Here is a 22691-nt window from a genome sequence, read left to right as displayed (position 1 = left end):
AAATGGACAACTCCCTGCTTAGTGGCCTGACTACTGAACTAGGGAGCTGATTGAGACACAGCTGAGTTTTTCCTAAATCAACTGGGTTTAATGGGTCTATCTTTTAGTGGGTCTATATTTTATTTTATTTTTTAACTGTTTTTGCTAACTTATTTTTATTTTAACTGATTTTAGTATTTTCTTTTCTAAGTCAGCTGTTTTAACTTGTTTTTACCATGTTAGCACCATGTAAGTAACTTGCTAATCATGGTAATAGCATGTTTGTAACACACTAAACATGCTAGCAAAATGTTAGTAAAATGCAAATCATGCTAGAAACAATACTACTAACATGTTGATCATGTTAAAACATGCTAGTAACTTGCTAATCGTGTAATTGACATACTTGTGACATGTTAATCAAACCAGATGCATGGTTGTAAAATGATATCCATGTTAACAACATGCTTGTAACATGCAAATCATGCTAGAAACAAGCTAGAAAAATTGTGATAATGCTAAAAACGTGCTACCAACATGCTAGTGACGTGTTAATCATGCTAATATAACGATAATGTTCGAAACATGATAGCCACATGCTAGTAACTTGCTAATCATGCTAGCAACTAGTTAGTAACTTGTTAATCATGCTATAAGCATGCTAACAACATATTAGCAAAATGTTAATATTACTAAAACATGTTAGCAACATGCTTGTAACTTGTTAATCAGGCTAGAAACATGCTAACAACATGCTACCAACATGTTTATCATGTCACAAGTCATATACTAGCAACATGATAATCATGGTAGAAACATAATATCAAAATGCTTATCATGCTAAAAACTTGCTTGCAGCATGTAAAACAGTTTAAAACATGCTAATAACATGCTAGATCATTTTAGAAACAGGTTACTAACAGTTAGTTAAATCTTTTAGACAAGGCTTTCTCAAGCCAACTTCAAAGCTTGTTTGCAAACTTTACTCATCTAGTTATGCTGGTATTACCAAATTCTGTTCTTTTTTATCAACTTCAGCACAGTTTTCTATTTCTTTTTGGAACTGATTTGATTATACTGATCATATTGGCCATATTGATATAAGATTATGCTCCATATTTTTGAGTGAATATTGATAGAATTATTTTCAAGTATTGCTTTTTTTCATAAATAATCTAAGGTGCTCAGATCAACTAGTTCAAGTAATACAAACCTGTTCCAATTAAAAGAAAACAAGTTGATAAAAGGCTGAGTGATTATATATCATAATGAGAGCCTAACAAGCAATTTTCAAAATGTAATTTTCAGCCGGATCAATAGGTAAAGGATTTTCGGCACAGCACAAGGTTTAAAAATTGGATATGTGTTACATCTACTTACAAAAAATGTGTAATCCTGGTTAAGTATTTTATTATTTAAATTATTTGGTAGTGGTGGTCCAGCATTGGCATGGTGTTCATCAGCTAAACCCGTCAATCAAAGGTCAGCTGGTCAAAGTAATGTTCTTGCTTTATTTTCTCTTTGGTTTTATTGACAGCAATTGTGGCAGCAAAATTTTATCACCACAGAAAATCATTGGGACTGTACAGTAGCCACAAATTTTGACTAACAAGCCGAGATGATTTTCTGTGGGAAGTGACATTATGCCAAACATGCTGTCACCAGCATACAAACCACAATGCTGAACTGTATCTGCCATTTCATTAGTACTCTGTGTGGCATACTACAAATAAATAAATGAAGCATACGAGAAGTGTTTGCCATCTAACACTCATAATGATTAAACAACGCTCAGTATTCCTCCCAGGCTCAACCTCAGCCCTCTCGAAATGCAGTGAGGAAGCCTGAGGGACAGACGGAGAGAGAGGGAGTCTTCACCCATCACTGCTATTCTTGTCCAATCTGATTTCAATTGCAAAGGGCTGCTCAAAACACACAGCGATTACTTTGTGCCTCGGCTTGACAAGTGGAGCACCCTCATAAATCCTGCTCAGCAGAGGAGCACTCAGCACCATTTATACCCATTAGCCAAGGCAATTTGTGAAGGAAGCAGACACGGACAGGGAATGTGCAACTAAATGACACGTTTAGTGTGAAGCGATGAGACTTGACATATGTTGGAGAACTCCTAGAGCGTCTCTGGGAGTCAAAGCATTTAATTTTATTCATTTTAGTGGCACGTTTACTAGCATGATGGTGTTTACTATTTGTATATATATATATATATATATATATATATATATATATATATATATATATATATATATATATATATATATATATATATATATATATTTACACTGATATTTGCAGTTAAAAAAAAAACAGAGTCAACATTGATAACATCGCTGTAATATCTAAATACTGAACTGTGATTTGTCTGGAGAATTTTGAGAATATACTGTACATAGATTTCCTTATGAAAATGAAAATTGTGAAACTGGTTTTATTTTGAATCTGAATCTCTACATTCATATTTTCTGAAGCATAGCATTATTTGTCCAATTGTCTGGTGTTAAAGTTGATCTAAAATGGCAGAGAGACCAGGAAGACTCTAAACTCCGGGTTTAATCTGATTGGACCAGATGTTACTATCTTGTACCTTTTTTTTCTCTCAGGTGATTCACAAGGGAATCAGTTTAGCTACAATTATCCTCCAAAAAAAAAAAAAAAACCTATGTGGCTTTAGAACATGAGGTACCTTATTGACTCCATCAGCCATGGCCTGCAGGGTGAGCTCACGTGGGCCGTCCACTGTCTTCCCGTCATCGGTGGGACCCCAGCTGGCACTGTAGATGTCAATAACCTGCGGCATGTGGCTGATGGAGGAGGCCTCGATGATGTCCGTCATGAAGGGCTGGTCCAGCATACGAATGCCTGTGGAATGGAAGGTTTGAGAACATGCCAACAGCAGTAAAAACCCTCCTATTGGTCTGTGTATCAATTATTCCATTTTTAAAATATTTAAATTCAATATTTTGAATGCAGGTCCTATATTTGTCTGTCATTTTTTGCTACGAAATGTGTCAAAGAGTTGCCTTTTCTTGTGGAGCTTCTAAGATGGAATTTTAATTCTATGTATAAGAATGGATGCACGTGCGCAGAATGTTCTAATTCTGCACATCTGCTCAAATTAAATATTGAAGCCATTAACCTATTAGTAGACCACAGACAAATAAAAAATACATTTGTTTTTAAACATAATGAGCCATCTTTCGATTTCTGGAGTATATTCCTCCATGTAACAGCAACTTGGTTCATAATGAAATATTCACAAGTTTTTATCAGAGATGTTCGGATCCATATGCAGTGTATTATTATCAGAATGGTTAAACAGGGAATGCGTCAGGTATGTCAAGGGATATCCAAAATTGAAATCAGACACAAGCAGAGGTCGGGGCAGGCAGCAGAGAATCACAGTCGGTATAAAAAATCCAAGTCAAACACGGAACGAACAAACACTAAGAAAACGCTCTGAAATGCCAGACAGAACTAAACAAGACTTTGCACTTTAGGAGAGTCCAAACACAGTTTATATAGGGGAGTGGTAATGGGGAACACCTGGTGGTTATTAGCCCTAAGAACGGGATTATGGGAAATGGAGTTGGGAATGGAAATACAAGATGCAAGTGTCCTGAGTGGAGTTCATGGGCACTCCAGCTGATGATCGTGACAGGATGATACATGGACCAACTGTAAAGTAAACTTTATTTAAATAGTGTACTAATATAATTTTACTTTTATTATATTTGTATGTGTATCTTGGGACTCAACTGGCTCACTCTTTGGTTTATAAAAGTATAATTTTCTCAATATACTTGTCTTAATGCTATCAAGTATACATAAAAGTCTACACAAACTTGGCCTAAATTTGTATTAATCTATTGATTGGCATATACTTAAAATATAATTTAGTATTCTGAGTATACTTGGCGTGTAGTTAATATTTTTAATAGAGTAGCCTATTTGTTCATACATATTAGCTTATTTGAGATCTATCTGATAAACCACTGTGTTCAAGTTCAGAGTAACTTCAAGGTTCAAGTCAGCTTCAAAGTGGAATAAAAAAGTTTAAGTTCATTTTAATAAGAAAACCTAAGTAAAGTTCAAAGATATGTCCCAAATGAATGCATATACGTCACTTAACTAGTTTACTCCTGAAAGTGTATTTCAAGTAAACTTATTGGTACAAAGTAGTTCAGTAGTTTTTATACTGCAAGCATACAGAAATGTAATCTTGATCAAAAGTTTGAATACTAGTATAGGCTAAATATACTTAAGACTTTTCTGTTTACCTGCATTCACTCTTTTCTATATACACGTATCAGTATACTGCACGTCTAAGCTTAAATGCATGTATGAAGGCACTCCAGGAACATCCCTGCTGTCTGTCATGAGACACACCGGTGGCTGTTAGACTGAGACTCATCATACTGACCTCTTCCTGGAAGAATAGTTGAAGGAGTAAAGCTAGAGTCATGTGTGTCCCTTTGTGAGGGACAAAAGACATTCACTGGCTATCAGTTACTCTCCTTTTCTTTTGTGGCCTTTTGAAAAGAAAAGAAAAAAAATCAATGTGCTGCAGAGCACAAATAATGTTTTTATTGATGCTGCTGTTGGTGCAGGCTGCTGGATGTTGTGGAAGAGGGGAAGGGTGGGAATTTAACTGATATTGCATTAGGCTAAGAAACAAATCAATGTCTCAAAAGGAGACAAGTCATTCATCATATTTACTGACTGCAGAACAAACCTGATAAAGCATAGAAGTATTATAAACAAAACCCTTTCTTAATAGCACCAAACATGTTAAGGTGAATATGGTTTCTGAATATTGTAAACATTTCTGTAAAGCTTACATTATGCATCTAAAAAAAGCATGATATCAATGAACACGAATTGAACTGCATGCTGAATCTGCCTTAGTTCATGTGCAATGGAATATATGTTCTGAAGCAGCCGACTGCAACGTCTTTAACAGGGGTTAACAAGGGGAACAGGAAACTGAAACATGATTACAAACTACAAGTCCACATTACAAAACGACAAAGACGACACAGAATACCTTTACAGCAAAAATCTAAATCTGAAATCTAAAATCTATGAAAAAACGATCAGGATGGATTTTTTTTGGAAATTAAATGATAAGAACATTGGATTACTTCTAAATTAATCTTCAAATCAATGCAGCACTTTTTCAACTTGACAGCACTTTTCTGGTTCCTCACTTGACTGTGACGCCTACTCAAGACGAGTCGCTTGACATCTCAAATGAGACGCTGTTGTTATGAACATTAAAGTTTTTATGAGGTCATCAGAAACATACCTGCTACCTTGGAGTTGTAGGCCACGCCCACCCCACAGATGTTGTTGTTTGAAACCGCAGACACTTCTCCAGCACACCTGGTTCCATGACTGAAAAACACCATCCAGAGACCACAGCTTTCACAAGGGTTTCACGTGATAGAGCAATTCAATATAAAATATAGAACAGCTAAATATAAAAAAGTTCAAACATTCGAAAGATGGTGCAGGACCATTCAAAACCATGGGAAAATAAAAAAAGAAAACTGCTAAGTGTAACATCTGCATCCGCCATTCGTTACAGTAAGTTAGATAAGTTGGGTTTGTGAAATAAGCATTTTGTTATTATAAAAAAAAACATACAAGCCCTATGCCTGATATTAAGAGATGGGAGAAACAAACCTATTCTAAACTTTCAATTCATTGAACCAATTCCTTTGCAAAATATTTCACTATTCTAAAACGTCACGTTTCATGACTGCTGGTAAAAAAAAAAAAAAAAAAAAAAAAAAAAAACTTTTACAACCCAATAGAAAATATTTGATTACAAGATTAATTTATTAAACACACTCAACAAATAATGAAATACCATTATAATATGAATTGTCTACATATGTCATTTTTTCAATTCAGTGATTGTTTTTATTTTTATTTTATGGAGGGCTTGGCAAAACAGATTAGTAAGAAACTATTAATTTATTTGTTCATTAATGCCATTATTCAGATATATATGCTTACTTTCTCCATTGTAATAAATATTTCTTTAAATGTGCATAGTCCAAATCTGTCTGTCAGAAATTGCCTGCATCATGTAGCAAGGCTTTTGTATCGATACATAATTCAATAATACACTGGCAATAAGATGTTTATCTTTTCACCAACAGTTACATTTTTAAATTGGCTTAACTGGGGAATAGTAATAAGGTCATTTTTTTACGACACTTTGGCAATCAGAATATGATGATATTCCAATTTTAATCTGAATTCATGTGCATGTAAATTAAATGATTGATTTTGACCCTTTCATTACCTAAATAACAACCTGCAAATGCACAAGAGGAGCTGCTAAGATGATCTGGAGAACAGAGAGTCCTCAGGAAGAGCCACATCAATGCGTCCTCCTCCCCTGCACTCAGACAGACAGCGTTTCTATTTATATATAAGCATCTGGTTATGCTGTGAGTCTGCAGCTCGGATGATATTACTGCTGCTCTCAGCACACACCCCAGCATGCTTCACTCCCGAAAAACACAAGAGCCACTTGTCTTCCTTCTATTAGATTGTGTCTGTCCTTGGTGTGCACTGTACATAATATCAATTATGCCAATGTTTAGCTCTAGTATCATGCAGCAGAATTCAGACCTTAAAGCGGTCATATAATGTGATTTAAATTTTTCCTTTCTCTTTGGAGTATTACAAGCTCTTGGTGCATGAAGAAGATCTGTAAGGTTGCAAAGACTGAAGTCTCAAATTCAAAGAGATATTCTTTATCAAAGTTAAGACTCTGCCACGCCCCCTAAAACACCTCGTTTAAACACACCCCCACATGTCTACGTCACTATGTGGGAATATTTGCGTAATGCTGCCCAAATGTTCATGCAAAAAAAGAAGGCTGGGTTTCAGTAACACAGTTAGTGTTGAAGCAATCATGTCAGGGAGATGCTGTGTGTATCTATAGAGAGCAAATGCACTTTATTTGGCCTTCAGAGCAGATGCATTTAGGAAATCAGAACAGCAGTGCATTTTATGGACGACCGTTCTGTGAACCTAGGAGAGGAGGTCATTCTGACTTTGCTATGACAATCTGTCAAGCTTGGGCTGGTGGTAAAACTAAGCACATTATTAACTGTCTTTACATTTATTTTGAAAGATGAAGCTCGCGATTATGGAAAGAGGCGTTACATTTCTGACGAGGGCTTGATGTGTTCAGCCAATCACAATGCACTGAGTCAGTTGGCCAATCAGAGCAGAGCATTTGAGAGAGGCAGGGCATAGAGGAACTACAATAATGTGTTTTTTGAACATTAAAGCATGTCAAAATATTCTGTTACACCAAATACACAAAATAATGATCTTTAAAAAAGCATTGTATGACCCCTTTAACTCATAAATCAATGCAGGTTACGTCATTTATTTATTTATTTTTTACTCTGAGAAAGAGTAACCAGTACGGAGCCCCGCACATGACATGCAAGAAAAAATAAATAAATTGTGTGCACTATTTACTAATTCATTCCCTCAATGTACTAAAACGTGCACATGATTACTATTTAGTTCACTTGATTTATAAATTGTGTGTACAATTTAGCAAGAACGCCTTGTATAATAAGAATGGTCATCTGACCTCGATCTGACAATGCTGTTTCTTTGTCATCATGTATCTGAAGTTTAATTATAAATACCGTTTTTATAATAGTACAGGTTTTAAACAAGAAAAGTTCAGATATCATCTCAATCAAAGCATGTACTGTCCTTTAACCACTACTAAAAGAAATTCCCATAAAAAACAGCAATGATCAGCATTTGTTACAGTGTGTCTTTGGCACAATGAGCGTCTCTGAAGGTGTGATAGTGTGCTGTTTGAGCAGTGCGGCACGCTGACAGAAGGCTCGCCAATCTTCACTGACCTTCCTCCCGTAGGGCACCTTCTGTCCACCATGCATTCTGTCTGCAGGAGAAATATCTCGCAGAGCGTAGGCTGTCTGCTGCACAAACCTCCACAATAAACTGCTCTGCCTACAAGCCAAGAAAACATCTACCTTGTGGTTTTGGATGAATTTCAGTTTTGATTAGGTTCATAGATGGGAAATGTGGCTCTCTTGAGTGAATATTGCTTTTTAACAAGGTTTAATCAGGCTAGTGTGTGGAATATAGCATTATATGTGCCTTTACAGGAGCAGAAGGGATTGTGCTCAGTTAAATGTCATTTTCCAGGCTCATTTCTTATTTCTTTAGCTGGAAATAGTAGAACCTTTTTGGATCTGCATCACTACTGAGGTAGGCTATTATTGTTTGAGTATCAGAAACACTGGATCCGCTAATAGCATGAATTTGGGGTGGGACTAAATATTTGTCCAACCAATAACAGGGGATCCAGAAGTCTGTTTGAAAACAACATTATTTTCATGACTGTTGCTAGTTGCACAGAAATTACACACTTTTGTAGACAAGCTCCAAATGTGACACTCAATCATGAGAAACTGAACTACAAACAAACAACTTACATAATGTTTAATATATTTATATATATATTTAAATATTTAATACATGTAACTGTTTCTTAAGGTGATGCATTTTTACTACTCATGTTTTTTATGCTTTTAATATTTTTGCCTATGTGAATGCAAAAGCTTCTAGCTGCAATCTTTGCCATTGCGTTAGGAAATGTATCAAAGTGTATCACAGACATCAGCATTTAACCCGTCTTCATCTACTGTTAGTTCTCTTTCAGACCTTCTTGCAGTCATGACAGACAGTTTAAAGAGAATAGATACAGGAATAGCTGTAAAAGAAAAAGAAAATGCTGGAAAAGTCCTCACCCTCAGACTGTTTGAGATATAGATGAATTTGTTTCTTCATCAGGTTTGGAGAAATGTAGCATTGCATCACTTGCTCACCAGTGGATCATCTGCAGTGAATGGGTGCCGTCAGAGTGAGAGTCCTAACAGCTGATAAACACAATAAATAATCTACAAATAATCCACAGCACTCCAGTCCATCAGTTAATGTCCTGAGTAGCCAAAACCTGTGTGTTTGTGAGAAACAAATCCATCATAGTGATGTTTTTATCAGCTGTTTGGACTATCATTCTGATGGCACCCATTCAATGCAGATGATCCATTGGTGAGCAAGTGATGCAATGCTACATTTCTCCAAACCTGATGAAGAAACAAATTTATCTAAATCCACATCGTGAACGGCCTGAGAGTGAGCACATTTTCAGCCACTTTTCTATTGGTGAACTATTCCTTTAAACTGTTGAGATGTTTATGGCTAGCTACCTGAATAATAACACGTGCAGTTTGGCTCAGAGATTTAAAGAGAAGATCATCACACTCTTGAGCAGTGAGGTCCAGCGTGTGATCAACGGGATTTAATTTATGGTGAGATTTTTGTTCCTTTTTTGTTCTTTGTTTTTAATTTCACCATGTAAAGCATCAAATGATTTATTCAGAGAGAATAGAAGGCATTGATTTAACTATTTGCATCACACAAAGCATTAATTAGAATTCATTTTGAAGTAAAATCTCCTGAATACTAAATCAGAGATAGCATTGACTCTGGATTTGAAACAACATGACATGATGGCACAGTTTTGCTCTTAATCTTCACCTCTGGGTGGTTTTGGTCAGTGCTACACTGCTCTGATAAGAGTGCAGAAGGAAAGGCTCGGCACACTGTGCCACGACTGCTGTGTTAATGCAGCTGGGCTGAGAGCCAGTCAGAGATGACTTAATGTGGCTACGTGTAAGGAAAATCAATACAGAGAGGCAAGGAGTCCTTCATTGAAACTGCTGAGAAACACAGTTGCAGGTCAGTGCACTGCCTGCCTTCGAGGGGTGAGGGCGGCTCCAGCAAAATCCTTCAGCAAGCTAGGGGTAATCTTATATCTTATACAGTAGTGTAAACTACTGCTTAAAAGTTTGGGGTCAATGCAACTCTCTCTCTCATTATACTTTAAAATATTTATTATTAAAATTATAAAAAACAATTGTTTTATTTATCAACGAATTCAATGAATCAAAAGCAACTAAAGACATGTAAAATCGTACAAAAGATTTATATTCCAAATAAACATTGTTCTTTTGATCTTTCTATTCATCAAAGAATACAGAAAAATAAAATGCATCACTGTTTCCACACAAATATTGGGCAGTACACAATTATTTTCAGCATTTATAATAAAATCTGAAATGTTTCTTGAGCAGCAAATCAGTATATAGTATATAGTGTTTGTGTGTGTGTGTGTGTGTGTGTGTGTGTATCATATCAGGACACAACTCTGTATAATGACATGTGTATGACACAGGTATTACAAGGAGTGGGTGACTTATGAGGACATAACCCATGTCCCCATTTTTCAAAACGCTTATAAATCATACAGAATGAGTTTTTTTGAGAAAGTAAAAACGCACAAAGTTTCCTGTGAGGGTTAGGTTTAGGGGTAGGGTTGGTGAAGGGCGATAGAATATACAATTCCCTTTCAGTCGGTCACTCTCGACGCCACGTCGGTGACCGATGCAAAATAGGATTACGCTTCAATAGACCAATCTAATTTGAGTGTAAACTAAACAAGTCAATGCACATTGGCATATATCATATCAGGGGGTGAGCTTTTGGAATAGTATTCCTCAGTCAGTGAGGGAAAGCACAGGTTTGCCTATTTTTAGGAATCGTTTAAAAGTATGGTTGAGGAACACACAAATATGTGAGCATGTTTAGTAATCATTAATATATATAATAGATGTAAAATAGAGTTAGTGTTTTGTAAAAAATAAAGGGGATAGAACTATCAGTGTGATATGGGTTGAGTTAGTGTAGCATGGATATAGTGTACTATGGACATGTATGTTGTGATCACTGTTATTGTACTTGCTTCTCTGTATATAGCCTGTGCATAGTGTGTCTGTATGTAGTTATGTGTATTTATGTTTAACATCTACCTGTTTGGGGGTCTGCAGATGGAAATTAGCCTTTGGCTATAATCTGGCATATTTACATTTGTGAAAAATGTTCATTAATATGTATTGTCCCTTTTGTCTTTTTTTTCTACAAAATGCAATTATTGCATCCAGCTGCCGCTGATCACAGCATGAGTAAAAGAAGGCAGCAGGTGCAATGCATACCAGGTTTTTGCTGAGGAGCCAAGCCGGAGACCCGGCAGCTCAGCGGCGATACAGCAAGCATGGCAACGGGACGTGGTGACAGACACAAAATGGGATCTACCAAAGCGCCATGGGTGCTGCCCCTTCCAGTGCCCTGTGCGAGCCGCCTGTGCCCCTATTAGGTGTAGGCCGGGGCTCGGAACAAGTAGTTCCACTCAGCATTGCCAAAGCACTACCTCACTGGGTGAGATTGGAAAACACTGGGAAAATGTACACGTTCCGCTTGGAGGGTTACCATAATTAACCGAGACATTTCTACATTATAAAAACCATTATGCCAATGGGATGTCCCCACTTTTCACAAAAAAAAACAAAAAATGTGTGTGTGTGTGTGTGTGTGTGTGTGTATACAGTATATATAGTTTATTAGTTTATATATTTAATTTGGAAATTGAAAAAAAAAAGACTAAAACTAGTGGTCAATAAATAAATAAATTCCATTTGGATGAGTCACATTCAAAGCTGTAAAATATTAAATATAAATACAAGCTGTGTATTGTGCCCACTCCATATTCTGACATCACCTCATGGTTCTTGATACTTTCAGATGAAAATCACATAGTCCTGGCCTCTGATATCCACTCCAACACACACACAGTCCATGCTGTCACACTGCCCCGCTCCACCACCTGCAGGAAACAGCGGCACGACGCTGAGCTCATTACCTGTTAAACCAGTCGTCCGTGTAGCGTGGGTACGGGAACGGGTCGTTGCTACTGAAGTCAAAGCTGGCTTCTGCATTCTGAAACATTGACAAGAAATAAAACATCCATCATCAAGCTTTGCAGACTTACAAATTAGTGCCAATTATGTCAGAACAAACAATGAGCCTCATTTAAATAATTAGTCATTCATTATTTTGAAACCAACTCTGGAATTTCCATTGTGCTCACACCCCTGTGTGTTTCTGTTGCCCCTCATCAAGCATTCGTCTAGCTATTCATTAATGAACTATCCAGCCGTTCTCAGAAGTAATATGTTTGAGCACAGCAGGAAACACGACACTGAAACCTGAATTATGTGAGGAACTTTATTCTGATCTGGCTGAGATTTAAATAAATCTAATACCACTGTGTGAGTCATTGGGTCACAGTAATCGTATTACAATATGCATGAAAATTAAATTAATAAATGTTAAGACTCATTTTATATGATTCAATAAATTAAGAATGTTTAATTCTGTTTTGAGCAAACTAAAAGTTCACGTTGTTTATATCATATATGTATATATACTGTATACTAGGGCTGGGACAATGCGTCAAGGTCATCGATGACGTCGAGGCAAAAAATACGTAGAAGCAAAATAAGCACATCGATTCGTCGACCTATTAATGCATATTAATCAAAATCATTAAACACGATAGAAAAAGGACGAAACACCAAAGTTTCACGCGCGCTCGCGCACTCAAAGTCTTCAAACTACACGAGCGCTGTATTGCGCTCTCTCTCCCTCGTGCATATTAACCAAAATCATTAGACATGATATAAAAAGGGCAGAACGCCAAAGTTTTACGTGGAGCATTTGGAGATTTTTTTTTTTCTCCATGACAGGCTGCTGGCTCCCACTGTTAATTATTTTTTTTGGAAAAGCACTCTCTGTATTAGCTTAAAGCCCTCAAGTTTACATTGGTTACTGTATTCTTTCAATTGCTCCAAACAAGTATTTTGGGTGACCATTTTTATTGAATGCTAGACATCAAGTTGTTTTTATTTTCAATCTGAAAGAAGAACTTTTTTTTCAGTAAGCTAGGCCCTATGTGTTCAGTAAGCTTGTTTCAGTAAGCTATGTGTTTTCAAGGCTTCAAGGTTTTATTGAATGCTATCTCTATACAAGTGCAAAGTAATGCATTCTTAGTCAGTCTTTTATTTTGTAATTTTAAGAGCAATAAACATATATTGCAATGTTAAAGGGGGGGTGAAATGCTATTTCATGCATACTGAGTTTTTTACACTGTTAAAGAGTTGGATTCCCATGCTAAACATGGACAAAGTTTCAAAAATTAAGTTGTACGTTGTATACGTTGTACGTCCGGTTTGTCACAAGTTTCGGAAAGTTTTTTTCGAGTATGGGTCTGTGTGACGTTAGATGGAGCTGAATTTCCTCATATGGGTCCTAGGGCACTTCTGCCGGAAGAGCGCGCGCTCCCGTATAGCAGAGCACTGAGAGCACAACAGACTTCACTGATCAGAGCGAGAGCGTCGGGAAAAGTCACAAAAGGAGTGTGTTTTTGGTTGCCAGGGCAAGACAACCCTGCACAGATTACCAAAAGAGAAACAGCATTAAGGGACCAGTGGATGGAGTTTATTTTTACGGAGCATCAACGGAGTTGTGCAAGTGTTTTTGTTTGTTCCCTGCATTTCGAAGATGCTTGTTTTACAAACAAAGCCCAGTTTGACGCCGGATTTCACATCATTTATTTCTTAAGGATAATGCAGTCCCAACGAAAAAGGGTCACGATCGTGTGTTGGAACCGCAGGCGGTGAGTAAAACTGCTTCAAATATCTCTGCCTCCTTGTTAGTGCGTCCGCCTCCCATGCGGAGACCCATGTTCGAGCCCCGTTCGGAGCGAGTCGTTGCTGCTGCTGCTCTCGATCAGTTTCAGTCTTCACAGCTGTCACAGCTGCCAAACGCTGTTAATGCAAAAGCCTACTGGCGCTCGTGACTCTTTAGCTCCGCCCACACGTCACGCCTCTAGGCGCTCGTGTTTTTCCGGGAAAAATCAGTACAGACTATCTTTCTCTTATGAATATAATAAAACTACAGACTTTTTGGAGTTATGAAGGATGCAGTACTACTCTATAGGTACTCAAGATTAACAGGATATTGAGTGAAAACGAGCATTTCACCCCCCCCCCCTTAAGGAATTCATGTTTTTTTCATTCAGATATGTAAATCAACATGTATAAATTGTTAGTAGTCAATTAATGGGGAGATAATCGAAATCTAATCGGTCTGAAAAAATTAATCGTTAGATTAATCGATGCATCGAAAAAATAATCGATAGATTAATCGTTTAAAAAAATCCCATAAAATCGTTTATCCCAGCCCTACTGTACACAAAGACACATGCACACACACCACACACTGCCATTATTTTCTAACAATACATGTGTTTATTATATTAAGTTTAGTAAGTGTTAATTAATACATTTTTATAATAAGTTTTTCCTTGCTGCATAAAAGTTCTTCCAAGAAAAATTATACCCAAGCTTTTGAATGGTATGAAAATATTTCAAAATATTTCTGCTTATAAATAAATTCTGATCTTATCAAATAATCTCTTAAATTATCTCAGTATCAAAGAATCCTTTTTTCGACATTGATAATACATACTTCAATTATAATAAATTTGTGTCCTGATGGCCATTCAGACATACCTACCACAGTATAAAAGATGTGAAATCTCTCTATCTACTGTCACACAGAATATACAACCCCGTCCTAAAACGAGGAAAGACGCAGGAGCCTTAAACATCTCTCATAAATTCAGCCAGTGAACTCATCTTCAGAGCGGATCCAGCAGAAGCAGACAGAAACCCCTGGAGAACCTTCCCCAGTCTCACTCATCAATGGTCGCTCTGGTTTTAACAGCTTTTTTTCAGCACGGTCTGGGCCACCATATGCTCTTTCATTATCCAGAGCATTCATTACACGGAGAGCCCGAGTGCTGCCTTCGTTAGGCCAGAGTTGAAAAGATGCTTGACTTTGGGTTGTCAGTAGCTTCAGGCTGATGAGGAGTCTGGCATTTACCAGGATGACTCAGTGGGAGACAAAAGGAAGGCCTTTCGTTCCCCAGGCCCGGTTAATGACGTGTTTGGAGCAGGTAACTGGGAGGACAGAATGGCTTGTGGGAGGTTTCCATTCCTCCCATCTAAAGATGATGCAGATCATGGACCTAGTGGAACGATTGATGACGAATGTATTTATGACAAGGTGACAACAATTTCTTCAAGGAGTTATTGTTCTGGGGTGCGTCTCCCAAAACCATAGTTGCTAACTTTTAGTAACTTAGTTAGTAACTTTGTTGGTTGCAATGCAATTTCTCGTTGCCACCAACTAAGTTGCTAACAGGTTAGCAACTATGGTTTTGGGAAACGCACCCCTGAGCATCAGCTAAATTCATCTTTGTTTTTCATCTTTGGAAACACATCAGAATTGTTGGGTCAGGTTTATCTCTGTTGACATATATCAAACTTAAGAGTGCAATATTGCAAAAAAAAAAAAAAATTTATATATATAAATCCACACCCGATTTACATGATTGGCCAACTGACCCTGTACACTCTCATTCATTTAATTCACGAACGATATGTATCAGTTCATTCAACTCTTTCACCTACGATAAGGGCGTATTCGTTCATCACTACATTCAACAAGTCACATGCTCCGTCACATCTTGAGGAACTCTTTTTGACAGGATGAAACAGTTCACAGAGCTGTTCACGAGCTGTGTATGTGCTGCTAATAGCGCTGTTCTCGCGCGGTGCTGTGGGAGGAACTTCATTGAACGAGAAATTAGTCTTTTACTGTCTATGATCAGTGGATTCCGTAAACGAGAACGATTGGTTCATCTAAAAGATTTGTTCACGAACGAACCATCATAGTCCAATTACCTATAGCCCATATTGATAAGGTTACGCTACGAAGGTCTAAGTAGCAACGTAACTTCCGTGATGTCCCCCATGCACTGGGCGGACCGGACGGGTCAATAAATGTTACTGTATTTGCGGGGCGGGCTGGGGCGGGCCAAATAGTTTCATAAAAGCGGGACCCGCGGGTTGGAAAAAACCCCGAACCGCGCATCACTACTAGACAGTATTTTGCTCAGTGTGCTTTTGTGGCTGGTTTAATGCCTGTCCTGGACCACAAACTCACAATTCACAATGCTTTTCCTTAAGTTCAGAAAAGCAAATTCATTCAGTAACACAACACCACTGCATGGTTCTGCTGTGGCTTTTTTAAAACTTCATTTTGATGCTCCCATTCTATTCACTACAAGTAACTTTGCAACTACATGTTAATTTATTGTACCATCCCTAACTCTAACCTAGTAAATACTCTAATTTTTACTACTACTTAAGATTTCCCCCCAGTGTTTCTGCTTTGTTGTTCCAATGAAAAAAAGAATGTTGAACAGGTCTAAAAATGTAAGTTATATTGAGTGCAGTGTTAGTTCAGTCAGGCCTCGCAGGCATAGGCTGCGACCAGCTGATTCGGTCAGCTGTCAAATCATTCCAATCACTACCATTCTCCAATTAGACACGGGACATATATACGTGGCACTACTCAGTAAGTATGCTCAAATGGCTCAAATAGTTGTTGTCTCTTTGTTTAAGAACACTAAGGCTTTCAAATCTAAGCTGGCATGGACCTCACTGCTGAGAGACACCCATCTTCATAACCAAGCTACAGGATAGACGTCCCACTGCCACATCTATGCAATTACCACTGTTTGCTTTTAAAGACATTATTAAGTGTCTTAATTGTCATGTATTTCCAAGCTGATGGTTTCGGGGGTTAATGTTTAAGCTCTTGCATGTTCAATGAATTTGGGACCAAGAACCCCTATTAGGAACCATACCGCAAAGGTAAATTGTGTTCAGTGCCCCTGCACACAGTGAGAGCACAGGAACTAATGACACACCAGCCTCCATAATCCATCACATCACAATCATGACATTCACTTTAATGGAGAGCAAGACCAAAACATGAAACCACATCAGCACTTCCAAACGTCATCAAGCTACTGTTCACATACATACAGCCTTCAGCAGTTATTTGACTGAAAATATATAATGTGCACTCAGCTTGTCATTCCTACAAAATTATACCCAATAAACAGTCTTATATCACTCTGAAGAAGTGTATTAAAGCTAAACTGTTTGATTTCACCACAATTAAAGGGAAGTAGAGGGCCCAAACCCTCCTGTACCATGGTAATATCTCTGAGGACCTTATGTGTGTATGACAACATTTTAATCACCATGGAAACTGGATACCATCGAGGAAAGCAGCTAAGCATTATGCGCTCTGTTCTTCCGCAAGTCTCTGTTTGCTGCTGCCTGGAGACTGCAGTTAGCAAGCAATGAATTAAATCCAGCCCCCTGTCAAAAAAAAATCCTTCAAACGATTATGCTAATTCACTCCTCATCCCACATTAGTCCTTATTAGGCCAATTATCCTGAATCTATTTTTAACCTCACTCACTTCAGCCACATGCACACACTAGAAACTAACACATTCTCTTTTTCAGCGAGAATAGCACTGCTAAAAAAAAACAGCAGTTCTGGCGAGGAAAGTCTGGAAGTAATTGGTGCTAAATAAAACAGTAGCAGGGGAGGACATGCTGAGTTGCTGCCTCATCTGGGCCCAGCTGGAGACGTCAGCATCTTCCCCCACTAAAGTCAAAGCCAGATTATTTTTGGGTTAAAACTCATCTGTGGTGCACATTCACGGCTCCAGTGGCTTACTGAGCTCAGCGGGTCTCAAAACAATAATGTCTCTATTTCACTGGCAGATATCTAGAACATTTCATTTGTGAAATACTTTGCAGGGATGCAATTCTGCTTCCAACTCCTATTTCGATTGCATAGTGATTTCTTTCAGGTCAGGAAGGAGAACCTCCCCAGTAAATGCTGTATAAACTAAATAAGAAATCGACACAAGAACAACACTTTTATTGTTACATAAACAGAACTGCAAAAAAAAAAATGTTTTCAAACACTCTCCCTATATTTCACTGGTCAGACAAACAAATAGTCCCAACCAATCTTTTTTGAATTTGACAAAATTTAGGCTGGTTTGGGAGCAGTTTGGTGAAACCTTCTATACATGCCTTCGGCTGTGAATTTTTTTACTAGATTTTGGAGAGCATTGGGGCTAGAAATCATCAATCTAATCTGCCAACACTAGCTGTGACATATCTCTTTAGAAGACTTAGATTCAGCCGCTTAAAGGTGAAACATCTTTCAGGTTTAATTAAAAATAGCTTAATTTGTGTTTCAAACATAAAAGTTTTATTGGCTTGGACTGATATGAGGATGGGTAAATTATGACTGAATTTTTGGATATGTATAAACCGATAACTCATGGATACATTTTAGTTAAGTTTAAGATTCTTTAATAAGAGAACAGTTCATAATAGTCATTTGTTCATGAATTGGACTACACTTGTTGTGCTGTATGTTTGTTCTTGAGTGTAACCAGCGAGGACAACGCAAAAGAAACATGCATTAACTATTCATAGACTTTGTGGCACAGAATCACTCTTTCTCATCTCATTCAAATCAGACTAACAAGCTCACAACTCAAAGCATCATAACTAAAACACTGCTTTTGATATGACACTGCCCTCAACATGAGTGCAGGAAACACTGTAAGTATTTCAGCATGTCCACATCAATAAAAAGTCAAGACTGAGTGTGGACAGAAGTGTGTTTTCAGAGACACAGGGTGAAGTAAAAATGGAAAGAGATCTGCTGTATGTATGGTTTGGTGTGTGGCAGCATCTCTTAATTGCTGAGGTGCCGCAAACTCCCATTTCAGAGGAGAAGATAACTCCACCATTAGCTGCATATTAAATCACACACAGGATGCAAATGTGTCATCTGTTTGAGCAAAAGAAAGCCTGTCTTTGCAACCCATTAGAATGAGGATCATTGTCATACGCTGGATTTAATCCACTGTGTACATACTGCATTGCATCATAAGTCACATGAATATTAAACATCAATTAGGTTGAAAATCACAAAATAGCACTTTAAATTGCTCTTGCTTAGTGCTCTACATTAACCTTAAACAGCCAGTTGGGAAATCTGTCACGAGCCGAGACAACTCAAGACTCTTGAGTGTGGCGTGACTGAGGTTTCACATGATATAAGTCATCTAATATCATGTAAACTGTTTATATGATATTGTTGTGAAACCAGTCAATTGATTTCTCTACTGGGAAATAAACTGATTTATTAATAAATTCTTGTAAAGGTGGTTCAATTGAATGGGTTTGCATGTAAACTGGCACAGCGGGTTATTTCAGTAAGATGATTTTTATAAGTTACTTCAAATCACATGTGGATCAAATGATGGAGAAAAAAAATACTTACGTAATTTGAGGCGAGATCTGGATGTAAGTAATCAATACCTGCAAGGTGATGGCAAAATGGTACATTACAGGACAGTTAGTGTTTACATTATTGCACATTATCAAGCCTTTAAGTTTTAAGTAACTGGTCTATGTTTGCCAGATTTCACACACCGTCGTCCATGATGGCGATGGTAACACCTTTGCCGGTGAAGCCCATGGTCCAGGCTTCTGCCACGTTGAGATCCAGCCCTGGGGTCCCATCCGCTTGGCCTGTGTTTATCTAATTAAACAAAACCAAACCGTCACACGAGCAGAGCACCCAATGCGTTGGAAATGAGATGTTATGAGGGAGGTGGCGCAGGAAGGAAAATAAATGTCATACAGATATTACACTTGGCTGAAACCCTGCTGTGCAGTGTTTATAACTGACAAACAAAATTAAAGACTGTTCTCCCTGGCAAAGCAGACAGGGATGCCTGTCACGATTAGCCCTGGAGAAATAAGGAAGATATCAAGCGTGTTTTGATGCTGGCTCATCCAACAATGTTGATGGTGATGGCTAATGAGGAAAATGCTTTAAATGAAGAGTATCGGGGATCCTGGGTAATCCAATGCAATCAGTTCCAATGCTGAAGGTCACATCAAATGAAGACTTTACGAACTGTAATTACTTACAAGATACCACTGCTTGGTGAAAAGCGGGTCACTCATATTGACATCAAAGTTACTGATTTCTCTGTAGCCCCTCTTTTGACGGCCAAAACCCTCCTGAGGAAACACATTTTTCACCTGGAAAACAAAGCAAAGATGACTTTCATTGGATTTCAGCCTTCCAGGCTCACACTTCTTTGCTTGAATTTCACATTTCATTCAACAAATTGTGTACCAAGCAATAAGCTAGCATGCACCAAAGTGCAGTTATAAGAGCACGTGTCTTTGTGCTTTTTGTTTGTTTGTTTAATAAGGCAGTTATAACTAATGGATATCACCATATTTATCTAGTTGACTATATACTATACAAATTGCAAACATTTTGTATTCCAAGTTTTTTTTATTAATATTTGTTTATGTTTAGATTTGCAAATTAGGTATTATCTTATTAAATAAGCACACATTTGCATATATTCTAGAAATCTAAACATTAGATAAATAGATGTCAACAGACAAAAAAAAAAAGTTTCACATTGTTTTTTTTTGGAATAAATAAAATGTTATATACAGGATCGAAAGTTTGGGCACCCCTTGCAGAATCTGTGAAAATATGAGTAATTTTCAAAAAATAAGAGAGATCATACTAAATGCATGTTATTTTTTATTTAGTACTGTCCTGAGTAAGATATTGTACATAAAATATTTTAACATTTATTCCACAAGACAAACAAATTGCTGAAATTATTAAAATAACCCCACTCAAAAGTTTGGGAACCCTTGGTTCTTAATACTGTGTTCTGTTACCTGATGATCCTCGACTGTCTTTCTGTTTTGTGATGGTTGTGCATGAGTCCCTAGTTTGTTCTGAACAGTTTAACTGAGCAGCGTTCTTCAGAAAAATCTTTAAAGTCCTGCAGATTCTTCAGTTTTCCAACATCTTTGCATATTTGAACCCTTTCCAGCAGTAACTTTATGATTTTGAGATGCATCTTATCACACTGAGGACATTTGAGGGACTCAAACACAACTATTTAAAAAGATTCAAACATTCACTGACGCTCCAGAAGGAAACAAGATGCATTAAGAGCTGGGGGGTGAAAACTTTTGGAATTTGAAGATCAAGGTAAATTGTACTTAATGTGTGTACCGGGAAACATACAAGTATCTTCTGTTGCTTACGAAGGGCAGAACTTAATGGAAAACAATTATATTTTAACAAAATAAGACAAATTTGGCCATCTTCATTGTGTTCAAAAGTTTTCACCCCCCAGCTCTTAATGCATCTTGTTTCCTTCTGGAGCATCAGTGAATGTTTGAATCTTTTTAAATAGTTGTGTTTGAGTGCCTCAAATGTCCTCAGTGTGATAAGATGCATCTCAAAATCATAAAGTCACTGCTGGAAAGGGTTCAAATATGCAAAGATGTTGGAAAACTGAAGAATCTGCAGGACCTTAAAGATTTTTCTGAAGAACGCTGCTCAGTTTAACTGTTCAGAACAAACAAGGGACTCATGCACAACCATCACAAAACAGAAAGACAGTCGAGGATCATCAGGTAACAGCACACAGTATTAAGAACCAAGGGTTCCCAAACTTTTGAGTGGGGTTATTTTAATAATTTCAGCAATTTGTTTGTCTTGTGGAATAAATGTTAAAATATTTTATGTACAATATCTTACTCAGGACAGTACTAAATAAAAAATAACATGTATTTAGTATGATCTCTCTTATTTTTTGAAAATTACTCATATTTTCACAGATTCTGCAAGGGGTGCCCAAACTTTCGATCCCCACTGTATAACCAGACAAATACAATGTGAACAAACCCCTCAATAAAAGCCTTCTGAATATAGTATATGAATGTCTGCGCTGCTGAAATGGAGGGGGAAAAACCTTGCAGCTTTTAAAGAAGTGTATTGTATCTGAAATCTACAGACACCAATAGAAGTGCAGTAAAATAAACACTTAAAAGTGTATTTTGGATGCTTTCATTCCACCAGGCTGACAACACTTTATGAAAAGCCAAATAGCCCACAATCTCAAAACTGACCAGTACATGAAAAAAACAATGTTTTTGTTCTTTCCTTGTATTGAGAAAATTCATTAAGTAGAGTCCCTATATAGTCCCCAAGCTAGTTGGAAAGCCGGTCGGGAAGACCAGCATCCAAAACACAACATCTGCTGGTGATCAGCCATGAAGTCTCATCAGGCGAGCACAGCACAATATTCACAGCCTGTAGAGGCTCAGAGTGCAGGATTACTCATGGCTGGACGGTTGTCCTTTAAAGCAGCTTCACAGCGTGACCTTTCACCTCAGCTGCAGCAGAAGCCACTGAAGCCCACCACTGTAAAACATGACGTCAGCCATTGCTCACATACAAAGAAAACCCCACTGACACTCACACATTAGCATGTGCGCTCGCCACAGATGACAGATCAAAGTCTGCACTTGATTTATTCATCTTTATTTTCACAGCCATTTTGATTGTTAATATAGATTTTGATCTTAGTTGCATCTCCAAGACAAACTAATTAGAGAATATTTTCATGCTCAAACACTGATAGCTAGTGTTTGCATATTTAATTTCATTCTGTGACCTACAGATCTGTGTACTAGTGTTAAATGCTACTGTTCTTGATTGCATTGGTAATATTTCTAACAGATAATAACATGATGATTTGTGCATTTGCCTTACCGAATGTTGTATCCAGTCAGCAATAACCTGTTCGTGGGCTTTTTTTGATAACTTACATGCTTCTAGCAAAATGATAAAACATGTTTTAATTTTCTT

At 37.5% G+C, this 22691-nt stretch overlaps 1 protein-coding gene across 1 annotated transcript in view; it reads right to left on the bottom strand.

Annotated features, from left to right (window-relative positions):
- LOC113113092 (neuroendocrine convertase 2-like) overlaps positions 1–22691 on the bottom strand; it is a 49724-nt gene that overhangs the window by 17341 nt on the left and 9692 nt on the right. Inside the window, exons 3-8 of the mRNA XM_026279259.1 lie at positions 19925–20038; positions 19421–19529; positions 19269–19306; positions 11831–11907; positions 5303–5391; positions 2681–2856 (exon numbers count right to left, since the gene is read on the bottom strand). Coding sequence (XP_026135044.1) covers positions 2681–2856; positions 5303–5391; positions 11831–11907; positions 19269–19306; positions 19421–19529; positions 19925–20038 — 603 coding nt within the window. The remainder of the gene's footprint in view (positions 1–2680; positions 2857–5302; positions 5392–11830; positions 11908–19268; positions 19307–19420; positions 19530–19924; positions 20039–22691) is intronic.

Source organism: Carassius auratus, chromosome 13 (assembly GCF_003368295.1).
Source record: "Carassius auratus strain Wakin chromosome 13, ASM336829v1, whole genome shotgun sequence".
NCBI classification, from domain to species: domain Eukaryota; kingdom Metazoa; phylum Chordata; class Actinopteri; order Cypriniformes; family Cyprinidae; genus Carassius; species Carassius auratus.
The sequence above is the reverse complement of the archived record's forward strand: the minus strand, read 5'-3'. Positions and strand labels throughout refer to the sequence as shown.